This window comes from Nerophis ophidion, linkage group LG13, assembly GCF_033978795.1.
Source record: "Nerophis ophidion isolate RoL-2023_Sa linkage group LG13, RoL_Noph_v1.0, whole genome shotgun sequence".
In the NCBI taxonomy this organism is placed as follows: domain Eukaryota; kingdom Metazoa; phylum Chordata; class Actinopteri; order Syngnathiformes; family Syngnathidae; genus Nerophis; species Nerophis ophidion.
The window spans coordinates 58,497,778-58,522,216 of record NC_084623.1 but is presented as its reverse complement, the minus strand read 5'-3'; the positions used below and the strand labels follow the sequence as shown (position 1 = coordinate 58,522,216).

At 33.6% G+C, this 24,439-nt stretch overlaps 1 protein-coding gene across 2 annotated transcripts; it reads right to left on the bottom strand.

Annotated features, from left to right (window-relative positions):
* Positions 1-15,868: 15,868 nt before the first annotated feature.
* Positions 15,869-20,179, bottom strand: LOC133564994 (histidine-rich glycoprotein-like). 2 transcript variants are annotated; one of them, XM_061919492.1, is made up of 2 exons: positions 19,770-20,179; positions 15,869-17,676 (listed from the first exon to the last, which is right to left on the bottom strand). In XM_061919492.1, the coding sequence occupies exon 2, from the start codon at positions 17,113-17,115 to the stop codon at positions 16,009-16,011; it is 1,107 nt and encodes a 368-aa protein (XP_061775476.1). In that variant the 5' UTR covers positions 17,116-17,676; positions 19,770-20,179; the 3' UTR covers positions 15,869-16,008. The 2 variants fall into 2 exon arrangements, with proteins under 2 accessions (XP_061775476.1, XP_061775477.1); XM_061919493.1 differs by having other exon boundaries at positions 17,238-17,676; positions 19,770-20,158.
* Between the last annotated feature and the right edge of the window lie 4,260 nt (positions 20,180-24,439).

The following is a 24,439-nucleotide window of genomic DNA, read 5'->3' as shown; positions in this document are numbered from 1 at the left end:
TCCCCTGTGTGTAAGATATTGAAATGCGCCGCTTTTGGCCAAAATTAATAAAACAAATCAAATAAATATGTACGTAGAGACATACTGTTATAAGATGATGTAAATAATGAAGATTAAAAACAATTACAAACAAAAATTAATAAAAGAAGTAAAAGCAGTCTTTTTCTTAACATGTGTCGACTTTTTTCTTGTAAAATTGGGAACAATTTCTCATATTCTTTCTGTCTCCTAAAAGTATTACTTTCTAATGCAAAATGGTGACGTTTGTCATATAAAATTCAGATTTTTATCATAATATTGCCAATTTTTTTGTTGTTCTTGTAAAATAGTGACTTTTTTGAGTAAAATAATGATTTTTGTCGTAATTTTGCCAAGTAAAATTCCAATTATTATAATATTGCCGAAACTGTAAAGTTTTCTTATAAAATTGTGACTTTTGTCGAGTAAAATTACGACTCTTTCTATAAAATTGCCAACATTTTAGGCTTTTTTTGTACAATTGCGACTGTTATTGAATAAAATTCCAACTTTTATCATAATATTGCACACATTTGGGAACAATTTCTCATATTCTTTCCGTCTCCTAAAAGTATTACTTTCTAATGCAAAATGGTGACGTTTGTCAGATAAAATTCAGATTTTTATCACAATATTGCCAATATTTTAGTTGTTCTTGTAAAATAGTGACATTTTTTGAGTAAAATTATGACTTTTGTTATCATTTTGCCAAGTAAAATTCCAAATAATATTTTGATATTGTCAAAATTGTAAAGTTGCCTTATAAAAGTGTGACTTTTGTCCAGTAATATGATGACTATTTTCATATAATTGCCAACATGTTTTACTATTCTTGTACAAAGTAAAATTGTGATTGTTATTGAGTAAAATTCCAACATTTGTCATAATATTACACAAATGTCCAGTTTTTCTTGTCCAATTTTGCTTCAATATGAGGACATAAATCATGGTCCCAATGCGGAAAACCTCTGGCCAACATATGAAATAACAAGTGTGTGTAAGAAATTGAAATGAGCCCCCTTTGGCCGAAATTAATAAAACAAATACAAATAAATATATACAGAGAAACATACTGTAATAACTTGATGTAAGTAATTAAAATGAAAAAAACTATTTCAATTTTTTTTTTAACTAAAAGCAGTCTTTTTCTCACAATTTGTAGACTTTTTTTCTTGTAAAATTGTGGAAAAAATCTCATATTCTTTCTGTTTCTCTAATATTGCAAAATGTTCCCGTAAAATGACTTTTTGATGTAAAATTATTACTTTTTCATGTAAAATGGAGACATTTGTCACATAAAACTCTGACTTTTATCACAATATTGCCAATTGTTTTGTTGTTCTTGTAAAATAGCGACTTTTTTGAGTAAAATAATGATTTTTGTCATAATTTTGCCAAGTAAAATTCCAATTATTATAATGTTGCCGAAACTGTAAAGTTTTCTTATAAAATTGTGACTTTTGTCGAGTAAAATTACGACTTTCTGTAAAATTTCAAACATTTTAGGCTTTTCTTGTACAATTGCGACTGTTATTGAATAAAATTCCAACTTTTATCATAATATTGCACAAATGTTCAGTTTTTCTTGTAAAATTTTGATTTACGTTGAGTAAAATTACCACTTATTATAATACTGCCAACAATGTTTCTTGTTAAATTGGGAACAATTTCTCATATTCTTTCTGTCTCCTAAAAGTATCACTTTTTCATGCAAAATGGTGACGTTTGTCATATAAAATTCAGATTTTTATCACACTATTGCCAATTTTTTTGTTGTTCTTGTAAAATAGTGAAATTTTTTGAGTAAAATTGTGACTTCTGTCATCATTTTGCCAAGTAAAATTCCAAATAATATTTTGATATTGTCAAAATTGTAAAGTTGCCTTATAAAAGTGTGACTTTTGTCCAGTAATATGATGACTATTTTCATATAATTGCCAACATGTTTTACTATTCTTCTACAAAGTAAAATTGCGATAGTTATTGAGTAAAATTCCAACTTTTGTCATAATATTACACAAATGTTCAGTTTTTCTTGTCCAATTTTGCTACAATAGGAGGACATAAATCATGGTCCCAATGCGGAAAACCACTGGTCAACATATGAAATAACAAGTGCCCTCCATCCATCCATTTCTACCGCTTGTCCCCTGTGTGTAAGATATTGAAATGCGCCGCTTTTGGCCAAAATCAATAAAACAAATCAAATAAATATGTATGTAAAGACATACTGTTATAAGATGATGTAAATAATGAATATTAAAAAACAATTACAAACAAAAATTAATAAAAGAAGTAAAAGCAGTATTTTTCTTAACATGTGTCGACTTTTTTCTTGTAAAATTGGGAACAATTTCTCATATTCTTTCTGTCTCCTAAAAGTATTACTTTTTCATGCAAAATGGTGACGTTTGTCAGATAAAATTCAGATTTTTATCACAATATTGCCATTTGTTTTGTTGTTCTTGTAAAATAGTGACTTTTTTGAGGAAAATAATGATTTTTGTCGTAATTTTGCCAAGTAAAATTCCAATTATTATAATATTGCCGAAACTGTAAAGTTTTCTTATAAAATTGTGACTTTTGTCGAGTAAAATTACGACTCTTTCTATAAAATTGCCAACATTTTAGGCTTTTTTTGTACAATTGCGACTGTTATTGAATACAATTCCAACTTTTATCATAATATTGCACAAATTTGGGAACAATTTCTCATATTCTTTCTGTCTCCTAAAAGTATTACTTTCTAATGCAAAATGGTGACGTTTGTCAGATAAAATTCAGATTTTTATCACAATATTGCCAATATTTTAGTTGTTCTTGTAAAATAGTGAAATTTTTTGAGTAAAATTATGACTTTTGTCATCATTTTGCCAAGTAAAATTCCAAATAATATTTTGATATTGTCAAAATTGTAAAGTTGTCTTATAAAAGTATGACTTTTGTCCAGTAATATGATGACTATTTTCATATAATTGCCAACATGTTTTACTATTCTTGTACAAAGTAAAATTGTGATTGTTATTGAGTAAAATTCCAACTTTTGTCATAATATTGCACAAATGTTCAGTTTTTCTTGTCCAATTTTGCTTCAAAATGAGGACATAAATCATGGTCCCAATGCGGAAAACCCCTGGTCAACATATGAAATAACAAGTGTGTGTAAGAAATTGAAATGAGCACCCTTTGGCCGAAGTTAATAAAACAAATAAAAATAAATATGTACAGAGAAACATACTGTAATAAATTGACGTAAGTAATTAAAATGAAAAAAACTATTTCAATTTTTTTTTAACTAAAAGCAGTCTTTTTCTCATAATTTTTAGACTTTTTTTCTTGTAAAATTGGGGGGAAAATTCTCATATTCTTTCTGTTTCTCTAATATTGCAAAATGTTCCCGTAAAATGACTTTTCGATGTAAAATTATTACTTTTTAATGTAAAATGGAGACATTTGTCATATAACACTCTGACTTTTATCACAATATTGCCAATTGTTTTGTTGTTCTTGTAAAATAGTGACTTTTTTGAGTAAAATAATGATTTTTGTCATAATTTTGCCAAGTAAAATTCCAATTATTATAATGTTGCCGAAACTGTAAAGTTTTATTATAAAATTGTGACTTTTGTCGAGGAAAATTACGACTCTTTCTATAAAATTGCCAACATTTTAAGCTTTTTTTGTACAATTGCGACTGTTATTGCATAAAATTCCAACATTTGTCATAATATTGCACAAATGTTCAGTTTTTCCTGTCCAATTTTGCTTCAAAATGAGGACATAAATCATGGTCTCAATGCGGAAAACCTCTGGCCAACATATGAAATAACAAGTGTGTGTAAGAAATTGAAATGAGCCCCCTTTGGCCGAAAATAATAAAATAAATAAAAATAAATATGTACAGAGAAACATACTGTAATAACTTGACGTAAGTAATTAAAATGAAAACAACTATTAACATTTTTTTTTTTACTAAAAGCAGTCTTTTTCTCACAATTTGTAGACTTTTTTTCTTGTAAAATTGTGGAAAAAATCTCATATTCTTTCTGTTTCTCTGATATTGCAAAATGTTCCCGTAAAATGACTTTTTGATGTAAAATTATTACTTTTTAATGTAAAATGGAGACATTTGTCATATAAAACTCTGACTTTTATCACAATATTGCCAATTGTTTTGTTGTTCTTGTAAAATAGTGACTTTTTGGAGTAAAATTATGATTTTTGTCATCATTTTGCCAAGTAAAATTCCAATTATTATAATATTGCCGAAACTGTAAAGTTTTCTTATAAAATTGTGACTTTTGTCGAGTAAAATTATGACTCTTTCTATAAAATTGCCAACATTTTAGGCTTTTCTTGTACAATTGCGACTGTTATTGCATAAAATTCCAACTTTTATCATAATATTGCACAAATGTTAAGTTTTTCTTGTAAAATGTTGAGTAAAATGACCACTTATTATAATACTGCCAAAAAATGTTCTTGTTAAATTTGGAACAATTTCTCATATTCTTTCTGTCTCCTAAAAGTATTACTTTTTCATGCAAAATGGTGACGTTTGTCATATAAAATTCAGATTTTTATCACAATATTGCCAATTTTTTTGTTGCTCTTGTAAAATAGTGACATTTTTTGAGTAAAATTATGACTTTTGTCATCATTTTGCCAAGTAAAATTCGGATTAATATTTTGATATTGTCAAAATTGTAAAGTTGCCTTATAAAAGTATGACTTTTGTCCAGTAATATTATGACTATTTTCATATAATTGCCAACATGTTTTACTATTCTTGTACAAAGTAAAATTGCGATTGTTATTGAGTAAAATTCCAACTTTTGTCATAATATTGCACAAATGTTCAGTTTTTCTTGTCCAATTTTGTTTCAAAATGAGGACATAAATCATGGTCCCAATGCGGAAAACCTCTGGCCAACATATGAAATAACAAGTGTGTGTAAGAAATTGAAATGAGCCCCCTTTGGCCGAAATTAATAAAATAAATACAAATAAATATGTACAGAGAAACATACTGTAATAACTTGACGTAAGTAATTAAAATGATAAAAACTATTTCAAATTTTTTTTAAACTAAAAGCAGTCTCTTTCTCACAATTTGTAGACTTTTCTTGTAAAATTGGGGGGAAAATTCTCATATTCTTTCTGTTTCTCTAATATTGCAAAATGTTCCCGTAAAATGACTTTTTGATGTAAAATTATTAGTTTTAATGTGAAATGGAGACATTTGTCATATAAAACTGACTTTTATCACAACATTGCCAATTGTTTTGTTGTTCTTGTAAAATAGCGACTTTTTTGAGTAAAATAATGATTTTTGTCATAATTTTGCCAAGTAAAATTCCAATTATTATAATGTTGCCGAAACTGTAAAGTTTTATTATAAAATTGTGACTTTTGTCGAGTAAAATTACGACTCTTTCTGTAAAATTGCCAACATTTTAGGCTTTTCTTGTACAATTGCGACTGTTATTGAGTAAAATTCCAACTTTTGTCATAATATTGCACAAATGTTCAGTTTTTCCTGTCCAATTTTGCTTCAAAATGAGGACATAAATCATGGTCTCAATGCGGAAAACCTCTGGCAAACATATGAAATAACAAGTGTGTGTAAGAAATTGAAATGAGCCCCCTTTGGCTGAAATTAATAAAATAAATAAAAATAAATATGTACAGAGAAACATACTGTAATAGCTTGACTTAAGTAATTAAAATGAAAAAAACTATTTCAATTTTTTTTTTAACTAAAAGCAGTCTTTTTCTCACAATTTGTAGACTTTTTTTCTTGTAAAATTGGGGGAAAATTCTCATATTCTTTCTGTTTCTCTGATATTGCAAAATGTTCCCGTAAAATGACTTTTTGATGTAAAATGATTACTTTTTAATGTAAAATGGAGACATTTGTCATATAAAACTCTGACTTTTATCACAATATTGGCAATTGTTTTGTTGTTCTCGTAAAATAGAGACTTTTTTGAGTAAAATAATGATTTTTGTCCTCATTTTGCCAAGTAAAATTCTGTTTCTGTTTCTCTGATATTGCAAAATGTTCCCGTAAAATGACTTTTTGATGTAAAATTATTAGTTTTAATGTAAAATGGAGACATTTGTCATATAAAACTCTGACTTTTATCACAATATTGGCAATTGTTTTGTTGTTCTTGTAAAATAGTGACTTTTTTGAGTAAAATAATGATTTTTGTCATAATTTTGCCAGGTAAAATTCCAATTATTATAATGTTGCCGAAACTGTAAAGTTTTCTTATAAAATTGTGACTTTTGTCGAGGAAAATTACGACTCTTTCTATAAAATTGCCAACATTTTAAGCTTTTTTTGTACAATTGCGACTGTTATTGCATAAAATTCCAACATTTGTCATAATATTGCACAAATGTTCAGTTTTTCTTGTCCAATTTTGCTTCAAAATGAGGACATAAATCATGGTCCCAATACGGAAAACCTCTGGCCAACATATAAAATAACAAGTGTGTGTAAGAAATTGAAATGAGCCCCCTTTGGCTGAAATTAATAAAACAAATACAAATAAATATATACAGAGAAACATACTGTAATAACTTGATGTAAGTAGTTAAAATGAAAAAAACTATTTCAAATTTTTTTTAACTAAAAGCAGTCTTTTTCTCACAATTTGTAGACTTTTTTTCTTGTAAAATTGTGGAAAAAATCTCATATTCTTTCTGTTTCTCTAATATTGCAAAATGTTCCCGTAAAATGACTTTTTGATGTCAAATTATTAGTTTTAATGTGAAATGGAGACATTTGTCATATAAAACTCTGACTTTTATCACAATATTGCCAATTGTTTTGTTGTTCTTGTAAAATAGCGACTTTTTTGAGTAAAATAATGATTTTTGTCCTAATTTTGCCAAGTAAAATTCCAATTATTATAATATCGCCGAAACTGTAAAGTTTTCTTATAAAATTGTGACTTTTGTCGAGTAAAATTACGACTCTTTCAATAAAAGTGCCAACATTTTAAGCTTTTCTTGTACAATTGCGACTGTTATTGAATAAAATTCCAACTTTTATCATAATATTGCACAAATGTTCAGTTTTTCTTGTAAAATTTTGATTTACGTTGAGTAAAATGACCACTTATTATAATACTGCCAAAAAATGTTCTTGTTAAATTTGGAACAATTTCTCATATTCTTTCTGTCTCCTAAAATTATTACTTTTTCATGCAAAATGGTGACGTTTGTCATATAAAATTCAGATTTTTATCACAACATTGCCAATTGTTTTGTTGTTCTTGTAAAATAGTGACTTTTTTGAGTAAAATAATGATTTTTGTCCTCATTTTGCCAAGTAAAATTCCAATTATTATAATATTGCCGAAACTGTAAAGTTTTCTTATAAAATTGTGACTTTTGTCGAGTAAAATTACGACTCTTTCTATAAAATTACCAACATTTTAAGCTTTTCTTGTACAATTGCGACTGTTATTGAATAAAATTCCAACTTTTATCATAACATTGCACAAATGTTCAGTTTTTCTTGTAAAATTTTGATTTACATTGAGTAAAATGACCACTTATTATAATATTTGCATAGTATGTACAGTATGTATTATTCATGTTGTAAATACACTTCTTTATATGTCTAGAAAGGCTGGTCCTAAAGAGGGAGGCATTTTTATCGGGTCTCCAGAAGGTACGAAGTACAAACGTGTGTGTGTGTGTGTGTGTGTGTGTGTGTGTGTGTGTGTGTGTGTGTGTGTGTTCTACAAAATCACATGCCAGGGATAATATTCCAGATTCTTTCTTTCATTCCGACTCGGGACCAGCTGACCTGCGCCCCCATACACCTCAGGCACCGACGTGTGACACAAACTACTTCTGGCAACTTCTGATAGTTCACACACTTCCCCAAGTAGGGGTGGAACCCTCACATCGATAGTACCAAACCAATACAAGATATATTTCATCTTCACACTGAGAAACGTTGTTATTTGTTGCAAATATTAGCTTATTTGGAATTAGATGTCTGCAACATGTTTCAAAAAAGCTGGCACAAGTGACAATAAATACTGATAAAGTTGAGGAATGCTCATCAAACACTTATTTGGAACATCCCACAGGTGAACAGGCTGATTGGGAACAGGTGTGCGCCATGATTGCAGTCATTCACAAACAAGGACAAGGAGAGGGTCACCACTTTGTCAACAAATGCCTGAGCAAATAGTTTAAGAACAACATTTCCCAACAAGCTATTGCAAGGAATTTTAAGGATTTCACCATCAACACTCCGTAATATCATCAAAAGGTTCAGAGAATCTGGAAAAACCACTGCACGTAAGCCATGATGTTACGCACTTTGGATCCCTCGGGCGCTACTGCATCAAATAGCCACATCAGTGTGTAAAGGATATCACCACATGGGCTCGGGGACACTTAAGAAAGCCACTGTCAGTAACAACAGTTGAGCGCCACATCTGCAAGTGAAAGTTAAAACTCTACTATGCAAAGCCAAAGCCGTTTATCAACATGAATTTGACCATGAATTGATTAACGTGGACCCCGACTTAAACAAGTTGAAAAACTTATTGGGGTGTTACCATTTAGTGGTCAATTGTACGGAATATGTACTGAACTGTGCAATCTACTAATAAAAGTATCAATTAATCAATCAATCAACAACACCCAGAAATTCTGCCGGCTTCGATGGGTTCGAGCTCATCTAAGATGGACCGATGCAAAGTGGAAAAGTGTCCACATTTCAAATGGTTTTTGGAAACCGTAGACCACGGGACACCAACCGTTTTGAAACCAAGATCTACTTCTTGGGCACTTTTTAATGCAAAGGGCTACCAGTTTGATACACAATTAAATAAATTGCCAAAAAATAGCCAATTTGCTCAATTAACCTTTAATAAATAAATCTATATATATATAAAAAAAATGTGTATTTCTGTCAGTCATTCCGTCTTACATTTTTTTTCCTTCTACGGAAGGTTTTTTGTAGAGAATAAATGATGAAAATAAACTTAATTGATCGCTTTAAAAGAGGAGGAAACAGGAAAAAAATGAAAATTAAATTTCGACTCTTTAAAATTCAAAATTCCGCCGAAAAAAAAAGTACAGAAAAACTTGCCAATTCGAATGTTTTTGAAAAAATGAAAAAAATAAGTTATGGAACATTATTAGTCATTTTTCCTGATTAAGATTAAATTTAGAATGTTGATGACATGTTTTAAATAGGTTAAAATCCAATCTGTATTTTGTTAGAATATATAACAAATTGGACCAAGCTATTTTTCTAAATTGCCAGAAATAGCCAATTTGCTCAATAAATACCTTCAATAAATAAATCTATAGATATATTAAAAAATGGGTATTTCTGTCTGTCATTCCGTCGTACATTTTTTTTCCTTTATGGAAAGTTTATTGTAGAGAATAAATGATGAAAAATACTCTTAATTGAACGGATTAAAAGAGGAGAAAACTGGAAAAAAATTAAAATAAAATTTTGAAACATAGTTTATCTTCAATTTCGAACTTTTAAAATTCAAAATTAAACCAAAAAAAGAAGAGAAAAACTAGCTAATTCAAATCTTTTTGAAAATTTTTTAAAAAGAATTTATGGAACATCATTAGTAATTTTTCCTGATTAAGATTAATTTTAGAATTTTGATGACATGTTTTAAATAGGTTGAAATCCAATCTGCACTTTGTTAGAATATATAACAAATTGGACCAAGCTATATTTCTAAATTGCCAGAAATAGCCAATTTGCTAAATTTACCTTCAATAAATAAATCTATATATATAAAAAATATATAAAAAAAGGGTATTTCTGTCTGTCATTCCGTCGTTCATTTTTTTCCTTACGGAAAGTTTTTTGTAGAGAATAAATGATGAAAAAAACTCTTAATTGAACGGATTAAAAGAGGAGAAAACAGGAAAAAAATTAAAATAAATTTTGAAACATAATTTATCTTCAATTTCCAAAAACTAGCTAATTCAAATCTTTTTGAAAATGTTTTAAAAAGAATTTATGGAACATCATTAGTCATTTTTCCTGATTAAGATTAATTTTAGAATTTTGATGACATGTTTTAAATAAGTTAAAATCCAATCTGCACTTTGTTAGAATATATAACAAATTGGACCAAGCTATATTTCTAACAAAGACAAATCATTATTTTTTTCTAGATTTTCCAGAACAAAAAATTTAAAAGAAATTCCAAAGACTTTGAAATAAGATTTAAATTTGATTCTAAAGATTTTTTAGATTTGCCAGAATAATTTTATTGAATTTTAATCATAATAAATTTGAAGAAATATTTCACAAATATTCTTCGTCGAAAAAAACAGAAGCTAAAATGAAGAATTAAATTAAAATGTATTTATTATTCTTTCCAATAAAAAAATAAATGTACTTGAACATTAATTTAAATTGTCAGGAAAGAAGAGGAAGGAATTTAAAAGGTAAAAAGGTATATGTGTTTAAAAATCCTAAAATCATTTTTAAGGTTGTATTTTTTCTCTAAAATTGTCTTTCTGAAAGTTATAAGAAGCAAAGCAAAAAAAAAAAATGAATTTATTTAAACAAGTGAAGACCAAGTCTTTAAAATATTTTCTTGCATTTTCAAATTCTATTTGAGTTTTGTCTCTCTTAGAATTAAAAATATTGAGAAAAGTGAGACCAGCTTGCTAGTAAATAAATACAATTTAAAAAATAGAGGCAGCTCACTGGTAAGTGCTGCTATTTGAGCTATTTTTAGAACAGGCCAGCGGCCACTCATCTGGTCCTTACGGGCACCGCCTTGGTGACCCCTGGTGTAGACCAAAGAGGAAAAGATGGTATGGGGGTGCATTAGTGCCCAAGGCATGGCTAACTTACACATCTGTGAAGGCACCATTAATGCTAAAAGGTACATACAACTTTTGGAGCATCACATGTTGTCATCCAAGCAATGTTATCATGTTATCTACAGTTTGTCCATTTTCGGGCAATGCAGGATGTTTGCACCCTGAGGAGAAAACTGCTTTCTAATAGGAGCTGGAACATTTCAAATGTTCTGCAACTAATTCCTTAAATAAATGTGAAATCATTCTCACACTTGCTGCTGAGGTTTAAACCAAAATAATCTGCAGAACAAAACAAGGATGTCTTTTCAAGTCAAAATGTCAATGAATGTGTAAGAGCTGGTGCTTCTCATAAAAAGTTAGCACAGACGTAGTCCCAGTTCCTTCCCACACATCACTGCTCATTCAAAAAGCTTAAAGGGGAACATTATCACAATTTCAAAAGGGTTAAAAACAATAAAAATCAGTTCCCAGTGGCTTGTTGTATTTTTTGAAGTTTTTTTCAAAATTTTACCAGTCCCGGAATATCCCTAAATAAAGCTTTAAAGTGCCTTATTTTCGAAACCACTATCCATTTCCCTGTGACGTCACACAGTGCTGCCAATGTAAACAAACAATGGGAATACCACAGCAAGATATAGCGACATTAGCTCGGATTCAAACTCGGATTTCAGCGACTTAAGCGATTCGACAGATTACGCATGTATTGAAACAGATGGTTGGAGTATGAAAGTATTGAAGAAGAAACTGAAGCTATTGACGCTATTCATAGCCATAGCATGGCCGAATAGCTGCGTTAGCATCGCCGGTAAAATGTGCGGACCAAACGATCAGGATTTTCGCATCTTTTGACACTGGAGCAACTTAAATCCGTCGATTGGTAAGTGTTTGTTTCGCATTAAATGTGGGTGGAAGGAAATGTAATATAGTTGCAAATACATCCGCAGGTTATCCATACATCTCTGTACCATGTCTGCTTTAGCACCGTTGGTAAATAGCATGTTAGCATCGATTAGCTGGCAGTCACACCGCAACCAAATATGTCTGATTAACACATAAATCAACATCAACAAAACTCACCTTTGTGATTTCATTGACTTTATCGTTGCAAATGCATCTGCAGGTTATCCATACATCTCTGTGCCATGTCTGCTTTAGCACCGCCGGTAAATAGCATGTTAGCATCGATTAGCTGGCAGTCACACCGCAACCAAATATGTCTGATTAACACATAAATCAACATCAACAAAACTCACCTTTGTGATTTCGTTGATTTTATCGTTGCAAATGCATCTGCAGGTTATCCATACATCTCTGTGCCATGTCTGTCATTGCCGGTAAATAGCATGTTAGCATCGATTAGCGTAGCATGTTAGCATTGATTAGCTGGCAGTCGCGCCGCAACCAAATATGTCTGATTGGCACATAAGTCAACATCAACAAAACTCACCTTTGTGATTTTTTTGACTTTATCATTGCAAATGCATCTGCAGGTTATCCATACATCTCTGTGCCATGTCTGCTTCAGCACCGCCGGTAAATAGCATGTTAGCATCGATTAGCTGGCAGTCACGCCGCGACCAAATATGTCTGATTAACACATAAGTCAACAACATCAACAAAACTCACCTTTGTGATTTCGTTGACTATCGTTGCAAATGCATCTGCAGGTTATCCATACATCTCTGTGCCATGTCTGTCTTAGCATCGCCGGTCAAATGTGGAGACACTCTGGTACATTCAATGGGGGTCTGGCGGCAGATTTCTTGCCAGTGGTGCAACTTGAATCCCTCCCTGTTAGTGTTGTTACACCCTCCGACAACACACCCACCAGGCATGATGTCTCCAAGGTTCCAAAAAATAGTCAAAAAAACGGAAAATAACAGAGCTGAGACCCGGTGTTTGTAATGTGTTGAAAATGAAAATGGTGGCTGTGTTACCTCGGCGACGTCACATTCTGACGTCATCGCCTCCAGAGCGATAAACAGAAAGGCGTTTAATTCGCCAAAATTCACCCATTTAGAGTTCGGAAATCGGTTAAAAAAATATATATGATCTTTTTTTCTGCAACATCAAGGTATATATTGACGCTTACATAGGTCTGCTGATAATGTTCCCCTTTAAAATGACTTAAAATGAAGTCATACATTTGTATTTATTTCTCACTTTCAACCCTTAAGTCTTTAAATCAACTTCAGATTTTGCCATTAATGTTAAGTTTTTGTTTCGTTTTACGCCCTTTTTGTCATAGAAAACTTTTTCTTAAATATTGTAAACACACAAAATATGAAATATTATTCCCAGAAATATTTCAAAGTGTAATATTTGATGTGAAGTAATTGGAACGTTAAATATGTCAATAATTCACAATGATTTTATTTTTTAAGCAACATCAGTTTAAACGAAATCCCAAAAATATTTAAAAAAAAACTTTAAAATGACTTAAAATGAAGTCATACATTTGTATTTATTTCTTACTTTCAACACTTAAGTGTTTAAATCAACTTCAGGGAGGTCACATGACATGAGTTGATGCAGAAGTGGGCGGGGCTGCAGGCTCCATCACACCTCATGACCAGCGGGAGGTCACATGACATGAGTTGATGCAGAAGTGGGCGGGGCTGCAGGCTCCATCACACCTCATGACCAGCGGGAGGTCACATGACATGAGTTGATGCAGAAGTGGGCGGGGCTGCAGGCTCCATCACACCTCATGACCAGCGGGAGGTCACATGACATGAGTTGATGCAGAAGTGGGCGGGGCCGCAGGCTCCATCACACCTCATGACCAGCGGGAGGTCACATGACGGCGCACAGCAGCCACGGGATGAGGATTATGTGCGGCGGGAGCGCGCTTCAGTGCACTGGAATGAGCGTCACAGGATGGACCTCAGCCGGGGGCGCTCCTCCACGTGCGCGCGCGGGTGTGTGTGTGTGTGTGTGTGTGTGTGCGTGTGGGGGGAATGTGGGTGTGTGTGGTGTGTGATTGTGTGTTTTGTGTGGGGTGTGTTGTGTGTGGGTTTGTGTGTGTTGAGTTTGTGTGGTGTGTTTGTTTTTTGTGGTATGTGTGCGTGTGTTTGTGTGAGGTGAGTGGTGTGTATTTGTGTGGAGTGTGTGATATGTTTTGTGTGGGGTTTGTGTGAGGTGAGTGGTGTGTGTGTTTTTTGTGGGGTGTGTGGTGTGTTGGTGTGAGGTGAGTGGTGTGTATTTGTGTAGAGTGTGTGATATGTTTTGTGTGGGGTTTGTGTGAGGTGAGTGGTGTGTGTTTGTTTTTTGTGGGGTGTGTGCGTGTATTTGTGTGAGGTGAGTGGTGTGTGTTTGTGTGGGGTGTGTGATATGTTTTGTGTGGGGTTTGTGTGAGGTGAGTGGTGTGTGTTTGTGTGGAGTGTGTGATATGTTTTGTGTGGGGTTTGTGTGAGGTGAGTGGTGTGTGTTTGTGTGGAGTGTGTGATATGTTTTGTGTGGGGTTTGTGTGAGGTGAGTGGTGTGTGTTTGTTTTTTGTGGGGTGTGTGGTGTGTTTGTGTGAGGTGAGTGGTGTGTGTTTGTTTTTTGTGGGGTGTGTGGTGTGTTGGTGTGAGGTGAGTGGTGTGTGTTTGTTTTTTGTGGGGTGTGTGGTGTGTTGGTGTGAGGTGAGTGGTGTGTGGAGTGTGTGTGTGTTGAGTGGTGTGTGTTTGTGTGGGCTGTGGAGTGTGTGGTCTGTGTTTGTGTGCGTGTGTTTGTGTGAGGTGAGTGGTGTGTGGGATGTGTGTGTGTTTTGTGTGGAGTGTGTTGTGTCTGGTATGTGTGTGTGTGTTTGGGTGGAGTGTGATCTGTATGTGGTCTGTGCAGTGTGTTTGTGTGGTGTGTGTGTATGTATGTGTTTGTGTGAGGTGAGTGGTGTGTGTTTGTGTGAGGTGAGTGGTGTGTGGTGTCTGGTATGTGTTTGTGTTTGTGTGGAGTGTGTGGTCTGTGTGGTTTGTGCAGTGTGTTTGTGTGGTGTGTGTATGTGTTTGTGTGAGGTGAGTGGTGTGTGTTTGTTCTTTGTGGGGTGTCTGGTGTGTTTGTGTGAGGTGAGTGGTGTGTGTGTGTGTGTGGGGTGGGGGGGGGGGGGTGTTATGTGTGTCTGTGCATGTGGGGTGAATGTGGGTGTGCGGTGTGGAATGCGTGTGATTTTGTGTTTTGTGTGGGGTGTGTGGGTTTGTGTTGCGTTTGTGTGGTGTGTTTGTGTATGTTTTTTGTGGTGAGTGGTGTGTGTTTGTGTGGGGTGTGTGATATGTTTTGTGTGGGGTTTGTGTGAGGTGAGTGGTGTGTGTTTGTTTTTTGTGGGGTGTGTGGTGTGTTGGTGTGAGGTGAGTGGTGTGTGTTTGTTTTTTGTGGGGTGTGTGGTGTGTTGGTGTGAGGTGAGTGGTGTGTGGAGTGTGTGGTCTGTGTTGGTGTGAGGTGAGTGGTGTGTGGGATGTGTGTGTGTTGAGTGGTGTGTGTTTGTGTGGGCTGTGGAGTGTGTGGTCTGTGTTTGTGTGTGTGTGTTTGTGTGAGGTGAGTGGTGTGTGGGATGTGTGTGTGTTTTGTGTGGAGTGTGTTGTGTCTGGTATATGTGTGTGTGTTTGTGTGGAGTGTGTGGTTTGTGCAGTGTGTTTGTGTGGTGTGTGTATGAGGTGAGTGGTGTGTGGGATGTGTGTGTTTTGTGGGAGGTGAGTGGTGTGTGTTTGTGTGGGGTGTGAGATATGTTTTGTGTGGGGTGTGAGATATGTTTTGTGTGGGGTTTGTGTGAGGTGAGTGGTATGTTTGTGTGGGGTGTGGAGTGTGTGGTCTGTGTGTGTGTGTAGTGTGTGGTTTGTGCAGTGTTTGTGTGGTGTGTGTGTTTGTGTGAGGTGAGTGGTGTGTGTTTGTGTGGGGTGTGGAGTGTGTGGTCTGTGTGTGTGTGTAGTGTGTGGTTTGTGCAGTGTTTGTGTGGTGTGTGTGTTTGTGTGAGGTGAGTGGTGTGTGTTTGTGTGGGGTGTGGAGTGTGTGGTCTGTGTGTGTGTGTAGTGTGTGGTTTGTGCGGTGTTTGTGTGGTGTGTGTGTTTGTGTGAGGTGAGTGGTGTGTGTCTGTGCATGTGGGGTGAATGTGGGTGTGCGGTGTGGAATGCGTGTGATTTTGTGTTTTGTGGGTTCGTGTGAGTTTATGTGAGGTGAGTGGTGTGTGTTTTTTTTTGTGGGGTGTGTGGTGTGTATGTGTGTGTGTGTTTGTGTGGAGTGTGTGGTCTGTGTGTAGTTTGTGCAGTGTGTTTGTGTGGTGTGTGTGGGATGTGTGTGTTTTGTGTGAGGTGAGTGGTGTGTGTTTTGTGTGGGGTTTGTGTGAGGTGAGTGGTGTGTGTTTGTTTTTGTGGGGTGTGAGGTGAGTGGTGTGTGTTTGTGTGGGGTGTGGAGTGTGTGGTCTGTGTTTGTGTGCGTGTGTTTGTGTGAGGTGAGTGGGATGTGTGTGTGTTGTGTGGGGTGTGTAGTGTGTGGTTTGTGCAGTGTTTGTGTGATGTGAGTGGTGTGTGTCTGTGCGTGTGGGGTGAATGTGGGTGTGCGGTGTGGAATGCGTGTGATTGTGTGTTTTGTGGGTTTGTGTTGTGTGTGGGTTTGTGTGAGGTGAGTGGTGTGTATTGCGTTTGTGTGGTGTGTTTGTGTTTGTTTTTTGTGGTATGGGTGCGTGTGTGTGAGGTGAGTGGTTGTGTGTGGGGTGTGTGTGACATGTTTTGTGTGGGGTTTGTGTGAGGTGAGTGGCGTGTGTTTGTTTTTTGTGGTGTGTGCGTGTGTTTGTGTGAGGTGAGTGGTGTGTATTGCGTTTGTGTGGTGTGTTTGTGTTTGTTTTTTGTGGTATGTGTGCGTGTGTTTGTGTGAGGTGAGTGGTGTGTATTGCGTTTGTGTGGTGTGTTTGTGTTTGTTTTTTGTGGTATGTGTGCATGTGTTTGTGTGAGGTGAGTGGTGTGTATTGCGTTTGTGTGGTGTGTTTGTGTTTGTTTTTTGTGGTATGTGTGCATGTGTGTGTGAGGTGAGTGGTGTGTGTGTGGGGTATGTGACATGTTTTGTGTGGGGTTTGTGGCGTGTGTTTGTTTTTTGTGGTGTGTTTGTTTTTTGTGGGGTGTGTGGTGTGTGAGGTGAGCGGTGTGTGTGTGTGGAGTGCGGGGTCTGTGTTTGTGTGGGGTGAGTCGGATGTGTGTGTGTGTTTTGTGTGGGGTGTGGAGTGTGTGCGGGGGTGTGTTGTGTGTGTTTGTGCGTTTGTGTTCAGCATTGTGTTGCATATTTGATGAGTGTAAAATCCAAAACTTATAAACATAAAAAACAGAATATTCCTAAAATATTTAAATGCAATTTTAAATAAACACAAAAATCATCATTTACATTAAATCAATGACAATCATAATTCACATTTCTAGATGACATTTTATTAAATATTTAATTATATCCCATTTGACCTTAAAACATATCAATTACTAAAAAATAATAAAAATACTCACATATGCAAAGTGCAGAACATTTGATTAAAAAAACAAAACTTTTACTGTCAAATTTAACCTGCAATGACACTTTCTTGAAGATTTAATGGATCATCAAACAAAAGAAACTTTTAAAATATGAACAATAAAAAGTAAACTACATGAACTTCACGCAGCAGCGTTAGTGAGAATCCTGCGTCTGGTGGACACGACGGCAGCTTTGATCTCCTGCAGCGTGACCACTTTCACCCGCTTGTTCCTCGACAGTCTAGAAGCTTCCACGCTCACCAGCCGCAGCAGGAATGGTCTGGGAAAGGTGGGCGGGCAGACCAGGAAGTCCAGGCCTCCTCTAGCACACGGACTCGCCTTCAAGTACGACATTTAGCAACTTGTAAGTCTCAGGTGTATGGCAGCAAAATTTGCTTAAAAAAAGTTAGCATGCTAATGTTAACGTGTGTCAGGTAGCAAGTCAGGTGTATGGCAGCAAAATTTGCTTAAAAAAAGTTAGCATGCTAATGTTAACGTGTGTCAGGTAGCAAGTCAGGTGTATGGCAGCAAAATTTGCTTAAAAAAGTTAGCATGCTAATGTTAACATGTGTCAGGTAGCAAGTCAGGTGTATGGCAGCAAAATTTGCTTAAAAAAAGTTAGCATGCTAATGTTAACGTGTGTCAGGTAGCAAGTCAGGTGTATGGCAGCAAAATTTGCTTGAAAAAAGTTAGCATGCTAATGTTAACGTGTGTCAGGTAGCAAGTCAGGTGTACGGCTGCAAAATTTGCTTTAAAAAAGTTAGCATGCTAATGTTAACGTGTGTCAGGTAGCAAGTCAGGTGTATGGCAGCAAAATTTGCTTGAAAAAAGTTAGCATGCTAATATTAACGTGTGTCAGGTAGCAAGTCAGGTGTACGGCTGCAAAATTTGCTTGAAAAAAGTTAGCATGCTAATGTTAACGTGTGTCAGGTAGCAAGTCAGGTGTATGGCTGCAAAATTTGCTTGAAAAAAGTTAGCATGCTAATGTTAACGTGTGTCAGGTAGCAAGTCAGGTGTACAGCTGCAAAATTTGCTTGAAAAAAGTTAGCATGCTAATGTTAACGTGTGTCAGGTAGCAAGTCAGGTGTAAGGCAGCAAAATTTGCTTAAAAAAAGTTAGCATGCTAATGTTAACGTGTGTCAGGTAGCAAGTCAGGTGTATGGCTGCAAAATTTGCTTGAAAAAAGTTAGCATGCTAATGTTAACGTGGGTCAGGTAGCAAGTCAGGTGTAAGGCAGCAAAATTTGCTTAAAAAAAGTTAGCATGCTAATGTTAGCGTGTGTCAGGTAGCAAGTCAGGTGTATGGCAGCAAAATTTGCTTAAAAAAAGTTAGCATGCTAATGTTAACGTGTGTCAGGTAGCAAGTCAGGTGTATGACAGCAAAATTTGCTTTAAAAAAGTTAGCATGCTAATGTTAACGTGTGTCAGGTAGCAAGTCGGGTGTATGGCAGCAAAAATGGTTACAAAAGTTATCGCGCTAACATTTGTAACCATTTAAGCCAATGTTAGCGCTGCGCTAACATTAGCAAAAATAGTTACAAATGGCTAGCACACGTCAAGTACCAAGTTATAGGTCTCAGGTGTACGGCACCAAAAATTTGTTTAAGTTAGCATGCATCAGGCACCAAGTTATACGACTCAGGTGAACAGCAGCTAAAATTATCTAAAAAATAACTTAGCACGCTAACATTAGCGTGCGTCAGGTGCCAAGTTACACGACTCGGGTGTACGGCAGCAAAATTAGCTTAAAAGAAGTTAGCATGCATCAGGGACCAAGTTATACGACTCAGGTGAACGGCAGCTAAAAATATCTAAAAATTACGTTAGCATGCTAATGTTAGCATACATCAGAGGTGTATGGCTGCAAAGTTAGCTTAAAATAAGTTAGCATGCTAAAGTTAGCATCCATCAGGTACCAAGTAATACGACTGAGGTGAACAGCTGCAAAACTGGCAAAAAAAACAAGTTAGCCCGCCAATATTAGCACGTGTTGACTACATCCAAGATGGCCACCATATTTAGCTACCCTGCAAGAGCCGGAAGGACCCCATTAGCAGTAGGACCCACGGCGGTCTCCTCAGCTGCCCGTTCTAAAAACAATTAGCTGTCATTAGTCACAAGAAGATCAAAGAGGCAAATGGAAGCAGTGACTCCCCCTAGTGGCACAGCAAAGAACTACCTAAATAGTGGAATGCAGGACTTTTTATCTTAACTTTTGGATACATTTTCCATTTCAAAACTGCATTTTGAAATTTTAGTACAAAAATATGAAACATTCTTGTTATATAAAGCCTCGGCCTTGCTTTTAAGGAGTACTTAGGCCTACTACGCTACTGCATTGTAAGATGAGAGTGGGACATCTGAGGTGGAAAATGTCGGACAAGCACTGCAGTTAAAGATTTATTTCCCATGATGCATCGCTGCACGTCTCACCTCTTTTTGCGTCTTGTAGAGACGTGAGCGGCGCGCACCATCTCGTCTTCTCTTCTTCTTCTTCTCACAAGTAGCTGCTTTCACCGCCTTCATGGTCACTTCTGGACCAGGTCTACCCAGAACTGATTTGATTCTGGACCAGGTCTATACGGAACTGCTTTGATTCTGGACCAGGTCTATCCTGAACTGCTTTGATTCTGGACCAGGTCTATACAGACTTGCTTTGATTCTGGACCAGGTCTATACGGACTTGCTTTGGTTCTGGACCAGGTCTATCCGGAACTGCTTTGATTCTGGACCAGGTCTATCCGGACTTGCTGTGGTTCTGGACCAGGTCTATCCGGACTTGCTTTGGTCCTGTTGGCCACAAAGTGGGCGTGTCTGAGGCAGACAATAAAAAGAGGTTTTAACGAGCCCCGATAGAAACCAGCTTTAATTAACGAGGCTTAATTAGTGTCAGCTTGGACTTCCTGAAGAGTAGCGAAAGGAAATTAAATCTTTTAGTTGATTTACTTTTATTTAAAATTCTGGATTTTGTCATTTATTTATTTTTTACGGTTTTATTTTGAAAAGAATACATTTAGTAAGCACACTTTGGACTATTTCCACTACCTGTGCGATAAGGAGAACGTTATCCCTCCAACAGACACAAGAGGGCAGTGTTGTCTTAGGAAGTAAATATAATAAATATAACAATAATAATAATAATAGTAGTAGACTTAGACAAACTTTATTGATCCATAAGGAAAATTATTCCAAAAAAGATAAGTGATAAAAAATGAAAAAAAAGGACGAAAAGTTGAGAAAAACCCAAAAAATAAAATAAATTGGAGTCAAAGTGCTGCCACTCTGTCAGGTGAATCAAATAAAAACAATTAATAAAAAATAAATAAAAATTAAATAAAAATAATTGAAAAAAAAAATAATAATTTAAAAAAATAATAATAAAAATGATGATGATAATGGAATATGTCTCATAAATATGTCTCTGTCTATCACAACTAAAATATGTTTCATATTTCAATTTATGTTAGTGACCCCAACATTCTAAAAATATTAGTACAAAAAATTCATAACATAAGTAATAAAAGAGTAAAGAGGTGAAATGTAACTAAAACCAGGAAAAATATTGCACGATTGTTGTGTTTGTCATGAAAATATAAGGTTTTCAATGAGAAAAAGGGCATAAAATAAACACACAAAAAACAACAAAATTATAAAAACGTATAATCAACAGGTAGATAGATCGGAAGTAAAAAAAAATTAAAAATGAATGAACTTTCTATATACTTCACACAGATTATTTTTTAAATAAAGCATCATTTGTGTGTTTGCCATTTAAAAATATATGACAAAAAGGGCATAAAAAAGGAAACAAAAAACATAAACAAAACAAAAAAATAAATAATAATAAGTATGGAATATGTCTCATAAATATGTCTCTGTCTATCACAACTAAAATATGTTTCATATCTCAATTTTTGTTAGTGACCCCAACATTCTAAAAATATTAGTACAAAAAAACCATAACACAAGTAATAAAAGAGCAAAGAGGTGAAATGTAACTAAAAGCAAGAAAAATATTGTGTTTGTTATGAAAAAATAAGGTTTTCAATGAGAAAAAGGGCATAAAATAAACACACAAAAAACAACAAAAGTATAAAAACGTATAATCAACAGGTAGATGGATCGGAAGTAAAAAAGTTTAAAGAAGTTAAAAAAAGGAAAAATTAATTAAATTTCTATATACTTCACTGCGATGAGGGGCCGACTTGTCCAGGGTGTACCCCGCCTTCCGCCCGATTGTAGCTAAGATAGGCGCCAGCGCCCCCGCGACCCGACAAGGGAATAAGCGGTAGAAAATGGATGGATGGATATATACTTCGCACAGATTATTTTTAAATAAAGCATCATTTGTGTGTTTGCCATTTAAAAATATGACAAAAAGGGCATAAAACAAGCAAACAAAAACATAAACAAATAAAAAAATAAGTATTTTTTTAGGCGTTGAAAGTCAATGAAGAAAAATGAAGACAATTAAGTATGACTTATTTTTTTATTTGTATGAGTGAGGTCCTTTTAGTGGGATTTAAAAACTTTCATTGCTAAAAAATAATAATGAATCAAAATCAATGTTGTTATGAATTATTGACATTTTTAAGGTTTCAATTACATCACATCCAATATTACACTTTTTAATATTGTTTGGGGAAAATATTGCATATTTTGTATTCGTCATGAAAACCTTTTTTTTTTTTTTTTTTTAACAAAAAGAGCATAAAAATAATTAGACGTGAAAAAATCTAAATTTGATCTAGAGATGTGTTAAGAGTAAAAAAAAAAAAAAAAAAAAATGTATGACCTATTTTTAACACTTTTATGAGTGGGACCCTTTTGGATCCCCAAGAATTTTAGTGGATTTTTTTTATACTTAAAACTGTCACTACTGAAAAAATAATAATACATCAAAATGTATTCATTATTGACTCCAATTACTTCACAACGATTATTTTAAAATATATTTATGTGTTTGCTATTTAAAAATATATGACAAAAAGGGCATAAAACAAGCAAACAAAAACATAAACAATAAAAAAAAATAAAAAAATAATAAGTATTTTTTTAGGCGTTGAAAGTAAATGAAGAAAAATGAAGACAATTAAGTACGACTTATTTTTTTATTTGTATGAGTGAGGTCCTTTTAGTGGGATTTAAAAACTTTCATTGCCAAAAAATAATAATGAATCAAAATCAATGTTGTTATGAATTATTGACATTTTTAAGGTTTCAATTACATCACATCCAAAATTACACGTTTTAATATTGTTTGGGGAAAATATTGCATATTTTGTATTCGTCATGAAAACCTTTTTTTTTTTTTTTTTTTCTAACAAAAAGAGCATAAAAGAAATTAGACGTGACAAATCTAAATTTGATCTAGAGATGTGTTAAAAGTAAAAAAAAAAAAAATATATATATGTTTGACCTATTTTTAACACTTTTATGAGTGGGACCCGTTCGGATCCCCAAGAATTTTAGTGGATTTTTTTTATACGTAAAACTGTCACTACTGAAAAAATAATAATACATCAAAATGTATTCATTATTGACTCCAATTATTTCACAACGATTATTTTAAAATATATTTGTGTGTTTGCCATTTAAAAATATATGACAAAAAGGGCATAAAACAAACAAACAAAAACATAAACAAAAAATAATTTAAAAAAAAGTATTTTTCTAGGCGTTAAAAGTAAATGAAGAAAAATGAAGACAATTATGTATGACTTATTTTTTTATTTGTATGAGTGAGGTCCTTTTAGTGGGATTTAAAAACTTTCATTGCCAAAAAATAATAATGAATCAAAATCAATGTTGTTATGAATTATTGACATATTTAAGGTTTCAATTACATCACATCCAATATTACACTTTTTAATATTGTTTGGGGAAAATATTGCATATTTTGTATTCGTCATAAAAAACTTTTTTTTTTTTTTTTTTAACAAAAAGAGCATAAAAGAAATTAGACGTGACAAATCTAAATTTGATCTAGAGATGTGTTAAGAGTAAAAATAAAAAAATAAAAAATGTATGACCTATTTTTAACACTTTTATGAGTGGGACCCGTTCGGATCCCCAAGAATTTTATTGGATTTTTTTTATACTTAAAACTGTCACTACTGAAAAAATAATAATACATCAAAATGTATTCATTATTGACTCCAATTACTTCACAACGATTATTTTAAAATATATTTGTGTGTTTGCCATTTAAAAATATATGACAAAAAGGGCATAAAACAAGCAAACAAAAACATAAACAAATAAAAAAAATAAAAAAATAATAAGTATTTTTTTTAGGCGTTGAAAGTAAATGAAGAAAAATGAAGACAATTAAGTATGACTTATTTTTTTATTTGTATGAGTGAGGTCCTTTTAGTGGGATTTAAAAACTTTCATTGCTAAAAAATAATAATGAATCAAAATCAATGTTGTTATGAATTATTGACATTTTTAAGGTTTTAATTACATCATATCCAATATTACACGTTTTAATATTGTTTGGGGGAAAATATTGCATATTTTGTATTCGTCATGAAAATCTTTTTTTTTTTTTTTTTTTTTTTTAACAAAAAGAGCATAAAATAAATTAGACGTGAAAAAATCTAAATTTGATCTAGAGATGTGTTAAGAGTAAAAAAAAAGAAAAAAAAAGTATGACCTATTTTTAACACTTTCATGAGTGGGACCCGTTCGGATCCCCAAGAATTTTTGTGGATTTTTTTAAACTTAAAACTGTCACTACTGAAAAAGTAATAATACATCAAAATCAATGTTGTTATGAATTATTGACTCCAATTACCTCACACCGATTATTTTAAAATATATTTGTGTTTGCCATTTAAAAATATATGACAAAAAGGCATAAATAAGCAAACAAAAAACACATAAAAAAATAAAATAAAATTAAAAAATAATAGTAATTTTTTTTAGGCATTGAAAGTAAATGAAGAAAATAACGTATGACTTATTTTCATTTATTTATTTTTTCAAACTTGAATCAAACTCAGTGTTGTTTGGAATTATTGACATATTTAAAGCTTAAAAAACGTATATATTGGTTTTAAAAATGAAGATGATCAAAATTTTCCGCGCATGTTTTCATT

Excerpts from the sequence above, each read along its gene's own strand:
- LOC133564994 (XM_061919492.1), bottom strand. The coding sequence starts at position 17,115 with ATGCAACACAATGCTGAACACAAACGCACAAACACACACAACACACCC.